Source organism: Ipomoea triloba, chromosome 13 (genome assembly GCF_003576645.1).
Source record: "Ipomoea triloba cultivar NCNSP0323 chromosome 13, ASM357664v1".
Taxonomy (NCBI): Eukaryota; Viridiplantae; Streptophyta; class Magnoliopsida; order Solanales; family Convolvulaceae; genus Ipomoea; species Ipomoea triloba.
In genome coordinates this window covers 11,888,597-11,896,118 of record NC_044928.1, presented here as the reverse complement: position 1 = coordinate 11,896,118, position 7,522 = coordinate 11,888,597, and the positions used below count along the sequence as shown (strand labels likewise).

The 7,522-nt window shown below is 41.6% G+C and overlaps 1 protein-coding gene across 1 annotated transcript; it reads right to left on the bottom strand.

The window, feature by feature from the left end:
• Positions 1–1,550: 1,550 nt before the first annotated feature.
• LOC116001201 lies at positions 1,551–2,999 on the bottom strand. Its single transcript, XM_031241090.1, has 2 exons — positions 2,408–2,999; positions 1,551–2,341 (listed from the first exon to the last, which is right to left on the bottom strand). The coding sequence occupies exons 1-2, from the start codon at positions 2,997–2,999 to the stop codon at positions 1,551–1,553; spliced, it is 1,383 nt and encodes a 460-aa protein (XP_031096950.1).
• Between the last annotated feature and the right edge of the window lie 4,523 nt (positions 3,000–7,522).

The window sequence follows — 7,522 nt, the reverse complement described above, 5'->3', positions numbered from 1 at the left end:
CTGGACCTCTCTTAAAAAGCAATGGCTCATCCCAAAAATAATCTCTCACATCATGAATAAACCACTTTTTCTTATTATAATCAAAATCTTTCGGGATGTAACCACTCACCAGGAAATTGAGGATGTCTGTAAACCATGGTACGGAGGCATTCACAGCTAACAATGTCTCACCTTTGAAAGTGTCATCAATGGGCAACTCATCCTTCTTTCGGCCTTCAAGCCTGGACAAATGGTCAGTAACAACATTCTCTGTGCCCTTCTTGTCTCTTATCTCCAAATCAAACTCTTGTAACAGGAGAATCCATCTAATCAATCGTGGCTTGGCATCCTTTTTCTGGAACAAATACCTCAAAGCTGCATGGTCAGTATGAACAATTACCTTACTCCCACCAAATAGGATCTGAACTTATCAACTGCAAACACTATTGCCAAAAGTTCCTTCTCAGTTGTTGCATAGTTCACATGTGCATCATCAAGCGTATGACTAGCATAATGAATCACAGGGTAACTCTTATCATTCTTCTGGAACAACACAGCCCACACTACAAAATCACTAGCATCACACATCAATTCAAAAGGTAAAGAGCAATTAGGGGGCAGAATAATGGGAGCATGGCAAAGAGCATTTTTCAATTTTTCAAAAGCCACAAGACAAGAATCATCAAAATCAAAGGGGATATCTTTAGCAAGCAAATGAGTAAGGGGCTTAGCAAGCCTAGAGAAATCTTTAATGAACCTTCTGTAGAACCCAACATGACCTAAAAAACTCCTCACCCCCTTCACAGAATTAGGGGGTGGTAACTTAGCATTCACCTCAACTTTTGTTGGGTCTACCTCAATTCCCCTTGCAGACACCCTGTGCCCAAGAACAATGCCTTCTGAAGCCATAAAGTGACACTTCTCCAGTTGAGCACAAGATTCACTTCCACATCTGCATAGCACTCTCTCGAGATTAGAGAGACATTCACTGAATGACTTCCCATAGACAGAAAATCATCCATGAACACCTCCATAATCTCCTCCACAAACTCTGAAAAAATGGACATCATACATCTCTAGAATGTAGCTGGTGCGTTACACAAGCCAAATGGCATACGCTTGAAAGCATAAGTGCCATATTGACATGTGAACGTAGTCATCTCCTGATCATCCGGGTGGACAGAAATCTGAAAGTAACCTGAAAACCCATCTAGAAAACAGAAATATTCGTAGCAGGACATTCTCTCCAGCAACTGGTCAATGAAGGGAAGGGGGAAGTGATCTTTCCTAGTAGACTTGTTCAACCTTCTATAATCAATGCACATACGATGTCCAGTGACAAGTCTAGTAGGGATCAACTCATTATTCTCATTCTTAACAACAGTAATACCGCCCTTTTTCGGAACAACATGAATAGGACTAACCCACTTGCTATCCGAAATAGGGTAGATAATATCATTATCAAGCAATTTGAAAATTTCCTTCTTAACAACATCTTTCAGATTTGGGTTTAGCCTCCTGAGGGGCTCCACACTAGCCTTGGCATCATCCTCTAAATAAATTCTGTGCATTTAATACTTAGGATCAATGCCAATTAAATCCCCAATCGAATACCCAATAGCCTTCCTGTGCTTCCTGAGCACAGTCAACAGTTCCTCAACTTGTTCCTCCTTCAGAGAGGAACTGATGATCACAGGATAAGTAGAATTAGAGCCAAGAAATGCATACCTCAAACTGGAAGGCAAAGGTTTCAATTCTACCTTCGGGGCCTGCTCCTCTTCAAATGGAGCAAGAGAAACCACTATTTCTAGTGAATCCACCAACTCCTCAGCAACTGGTTCAGAGGAGTCCTCATCCTCCTCTTCCTCCACCTCTGCACTGCACTGCTCCAGCACCTCAATCACATGACACTCATCGATGTAAGAGGGTTGGTGTTTGGCCATCTTAAAGATATCAAATTCAATTTTTTGGCCAGCCACCTCCATCACAAGTTTTCCCCTCTTTACATCTATGAGAGCCCCAGCAGTAGCTAGAAAAGGCCTACCAAGGATAATGGGAACCTTGGTATCCTCTTCCATATCCAGAATCACGAAGTCTCCCGATATGAAATGCTGATCATCCATCACCGGGATGTCTTCAAGAACTCCCACTAAGCGCTTAATGGATCTATCAGCCATCTGGAGAGTCATGGTGGTAGGCTTTGGGCTGCCCAGGTTAAGCCTCTTACAAAGGAAATATGGCATCAGGCTAACACTGGCACCCAGATCACATAAGGCACTGCCCACTACAAATCCCCCAATAATGCAGGGGATGGTAAAACTACATGGATCTTTCAGCTTGGGAGGCAACTTTTGTTGAAGAGCTGCACATGTCAATGCCCCCTCACTGAGATCCACCACAACACTTTTTTCTAACTTTTTCTAGTTACTCAGAATATCCTTCAAGAATTTCTTGTATGAAGGAATCTGAGTTACTGCATCAACAAAGGGCATAGATATCTCCAACTTGTCCAGCATCATCTTGAACTTATTTTCTCTCTCAGTTTCCTTGGATCTCCACAATCTCTGTGGGAATGGCAAGAGATTGCAAGGAACAACTGAGTCACCAATCTGCTTATCTTTCTTCTCAGGCTTCTTGCTCGGATCACTCTCATCTTGCATAGGGGCTTTCCCCTTAGCACTGTCTCTCTGTAACACAGGCTCCTCTTCACTCTCATCAGGAACATCCTCAACCTGAATGCCCTCATCCTTCTTATCAGTTTTCTCAGGCACTGGATCATCTGAAGGAAAAGGAAGATCCTTCAAAGCTAATCCACTTCTCGTGGTCACTGCATTCACCTGCTTCCTTGGATTTTCCGTGCTTGCTGGCAGTCTACCATTCGAAGATGAGGCTTGATTAGAAAACTGATTACCACCTCCTTGTTGTTGAGCCGTGAAGCTCTCTATCAGTACTTGTTGAGAGCTAAGGGCAGCTTGCTGAGACTCTATGGTTGCCTGTAACTTGCTCATCTGAGCTATCATGGTGTTCATGAGAGTCTGCATATCAAGATCCTGAGATGGTCTAGAGAAACCTTGACCTTGAGTGTTCCCAAAATTCTATGGTCTAGAGAAACCTTGACCTTGAGTGTTCCCAAAATTCTGATTCCCTTGCTGGACTTGACCTTGAGTGTTCCCAAAATTCTGATTCCCTTGCTGGAACTGCCCTTGATTGGGATTCTGATTATTCTGATTATTTCTCCACTGAGTTCCTTGATTGCCACCTCTGTTCCCTTGATTACCTTGAAAACCTGGTGGATTGTTCCTCACTTGATTGCCTTGATTGTTCCAAGAGGGAACAAATTGATTTCTTCCTTGCTGCTGATAGTTCCCATAACCTTGCTCCTGGCCCTGTGGTCTAGAATAACCAATGAGATCAACTTGCTCCATATTAGGCTGAGGGACTTGGTTACTGGAGTCTAACAGATGACATGTCTGAGCTGCATGATTTCCACCACAAATTGCACAACAGGCTACAAGAGGTACCTGTGGCATAGAATAAGGGTTAGGAACATAAGGACTCTGTGGAATCAGTGGAGGCTGAGCAACAGCCTGGACGCTCTGAGTAGGAGTCTGTACTATCTGCTTTAGCATGTGTTGTATAGAATCCAGCTGAGCCTGCATTGCCATCTTTTCTTCAACTTCGAACATCCCAGCTGGCTTCTCTCTCTTGGGTATATCATCCCCCTCAGTGTACCAGTAAGTATTGTTAGAGGTGATCCTCTCAATCAACTGCTCTCCAGCTGCCGGTCCCATATCAATGAAAATACCCCCAAAGGATGAGGTATCTAGAATAATCTTTGACCGGTTAGTCAATCCCTCATAGAACGAAGAAATAAAGTCACCTGAGGTCATCAAATTCTTTGGGCACTGCCTCCTCAACTCCTTAAATCTCTTTCAAGCCTCAGGAAGATCTTCATTGCCAAACTTTCATTGCCAAACTGCTGAAAATTCTGAATCTGTTTCTTTAACTTGGCAGTCTTGGAAGGAGGACAGTACTCCTACATGAAAGCTTTGTGGAGCTGTTCCCAGGTAATGAAATGGTCATTGCCAAACTGCTGAAAATTCTGAATCTGTTTCTTTAACTTGGCAGTCTTGGAAGGAGGATAGTACTCCTACATGAAAGCTTTGTGGAGCTGTTCCCAGGTAATGAAATGGTTGGCTGGAAAGGAATTCAACCAACTCTGTGCTTGATCTCTCAGGGAAAAGGGAAATAGTCTCAGCTTGATGGCCTCACTAGAAACACCATTCATCTTGATGGTCTGGCAGATTCGGTCAAAATTCACAATATGGGTTTTCGGGTCCTCAATCCGAGCTCCTCCAAACTGATTATTCTGGACCATCTGAATGAGAGCAGTCTTCAACTCAAAATTATTTGCCTCAATTCCTGGATACACAATGCAATCTTCTTCAGTAAACTCAGGAGCTAAATGGGCTGCCATGGGATTTGCTTGTGGGACCACCTGGGCAAACTGCTGAAAAAGGTTGGGATTCATCTGATGGAGAAGATTTTGCATCCCAACCCCATAGCCTGGCTGCTGGTACACAAGCTGTTACTACATGAAAGGAGCTCCCAATCCTCCCCCAACATAGACATTCGGGTTTGGATCGGCCCTGAAGTTCTGTGCCTGATTATGAACATTTGGTACTGGAGGATCAGCACGAACTCCAGGGTTGTCCCTAGCTACCTCCCTCTGCCTCGGGTGCTGTTGTGTATTGACACCAGTATGGGCTAGCTGCCTAGTATTGCTACTGTCTCCGGTCTCCATGTCTACTTCGAAGTCCTGGAACTCTCGAAGCCAATCACGTAACACCTTCTTCTCCCTCCTTAACTTCCTCTCAAGATTTGGATCATAGGGACGAAGATTCGTGCTCCCTTTCGATCTAGTGTGCATAAGAGGAGGGAAACCTAATGTCAATCACAACCACAAACACTCTTGGAAGAAATTGGTTACGGGTTAGTGCAAATAAAGAATTTTTTTTTTAAAGAACAAAATAAAACTTGACCTCCTAAAATTCACTAACTCTAATGCTAGTAAGAAATTAATCACACAATTAAAACCAAATAAACCAATCCCCGGCAACGGCGCCAAAATGTGATGATGTATAAATGGGAGTGTAAAAGAGGGTGTAAATGTCGTTCCGCTGAGGATTGGGGTTATGGCAAGTAATTGTATGAATTAAAAGTACTAGGCACTAGAGTATGTGAATCAACTAGAATCCAAGCAACTAAAACTGAATGATGAAAATTAAAAGAAAGCAATTGACTAAGGAGTTAACTGTATGATGAGGGAATGGGCCAGATTAGGGGGATTGTAATCTTGATGTTCTAACAATCTCAGAATTAGGGAAAGAATAATTAACCTAGGGATTTACGGGCAATGCACATAAGAATTCAATTCAGCTACTTTCGTAATCAATAAACAGAATTAGGCTACAATTGCCCCACTGTCGTGATGCATCAATCATAACCTTAAGCACCTAAGCATTGTAAGCCCCCAAAATTACCCTTATTCTCATAGTAGGAAAATTTGGATGAAATAGGTAAGGCTCGAGGTCTCCATCCAACTTTCGTTGTAATGAATCCCTCTCCTAGACTAGCAATTAATTGTGGCCATCAATCAATAACAAGTAGAAAGAAAATCCCCAAATCAACATAAACCCTAGGTAAAAGATTCAATCCCTTTATGCAATAATTACAAATTAAACATCAAGAGTAACAATGGACCCCTAATCCAAACCCATAGGCGAATTACTCACGCATGATTGAAGTAAACATAGCAAGACAAGAATTAAAGATTGAAAACATAGCTGCAAGATTAAAGAATAAAAGGGAAAACTTTACTAACAATTCTTGAGAGTAATTCCAATCCAAACGATGATTCCAAGCTCGAAACTGAATTCAATGATATAAATCTGTTGTATTCTATGCTATGGAAAACTCTAAAGAAGGGAAAAATTGCACTAAACTAAACTAGGGCTCGGAATACCCAAAATACAGGAAAAAGCATGATATAAATACTGGACAGCAGCCGGGTCACGGTCGACATCACGGTCGGGATCAGGGCCGTGATGTGGCGTGGCCAGCTGCCGTCCGCGGTGGGGATCACGGCCGTGAGGCTGGCCGTGATGCGGCCTCCTAGTCCTCTTTTGACTCCTTTCGTGCTCCGTTGCTCCTTTCCGTCCCGGGGTAGATCCCTTGTACCTCGAACACTAGTCCAAAATGACCGAAAATCCTTCCTTTACTCCTCATTTGTGAATAAACTAAGATTGATCAAATGTAACACACAAACGAGCCTTAAATGTATCAAGGTAAAGGAAATAAGCAACAAAACTCCTGAATCGTGGGGCAAATAAAGGTATAAAATCATGTGTATCAATTTTATATATATATATATATATATATATATATATATAGAAATAATTTCAGGTGCGGCCGTGCTCTCCCGTGCAGCCGTGCGGTCACACACCACTCAATGTTACGAAATACACCACTCAATGTTAAGAAACACACCACAATGTTAAGAAACACACCACATGTGTGTGGTGTGTTTCTTAACATTAAGTGGTGTATTTCGTAACATTGAGTGGTGTGAACCGCACGGGAGAGCACGGCCGCACCTGATCATGACTATATATATATATATATATATATATATATATATATATATATATATATATAACGGATCAAATGCGAGAGATTTATTGGGTAAAAAATATGGTTTAATCTCATCCATTGATCCAGTTCAAATCAAGGTCCAGAATGAAGATAATTTTTTTTTAAAAAAAATGTGGTGGCATTATGATAATTTTGTGTAAGTAAGTTCATATTCTTTTGTCTTTTGGCGCATTTTTTTCTTTTTTCAGAGCACATTTTTCTTTCTCTGAGTGCATATTTTTGTTTCTTTTAGGGTACAGTTTCTTAGTTCAGGTGCACATTGTTGTGCCTTATAGTGCACATTGTTGCCTTGCAATGCACATTGTTGTGTCTTCTAGTGCACAATTTTGGAACAGTGCAAACTTCATGAAGACGTTCTCTTTTGTGTTTTCATTCTCCTCATGCAAAGCTCGTATATAATTTGTGTTGAAGATCCTTTATTGTCATAAATTAAAGACCAGCATACAAATTAGTAAATGCCATTAAATTGACATATTAGCAAGTAACAGTTTCATAGAGTGCACCTAATGTAACACCCCAATTTTTCACAACTTGGATTTATTACAAAATCCCTAATAATACAATACATTGCGGAAGCGTCTAACCAGCAGAAAACTGGGTGTTACCGCCACGCTTAGGTATCTCTCCTATACCCAAACGCTAAGGCTAAACTTACAACCTCAAATAACCATGTCAACATACAAATATGTACGTATGGAAATAATTCTTCTAGGGTGTCTATTCTAGGATAGGGTAGTCCTCAACCTCGACTTCCATCCTATTCAGAGCTCATCGGGCTTCAGGAGCCCATACTAGACAACATCTGTAAACACATCGAAGTATAGTTAGC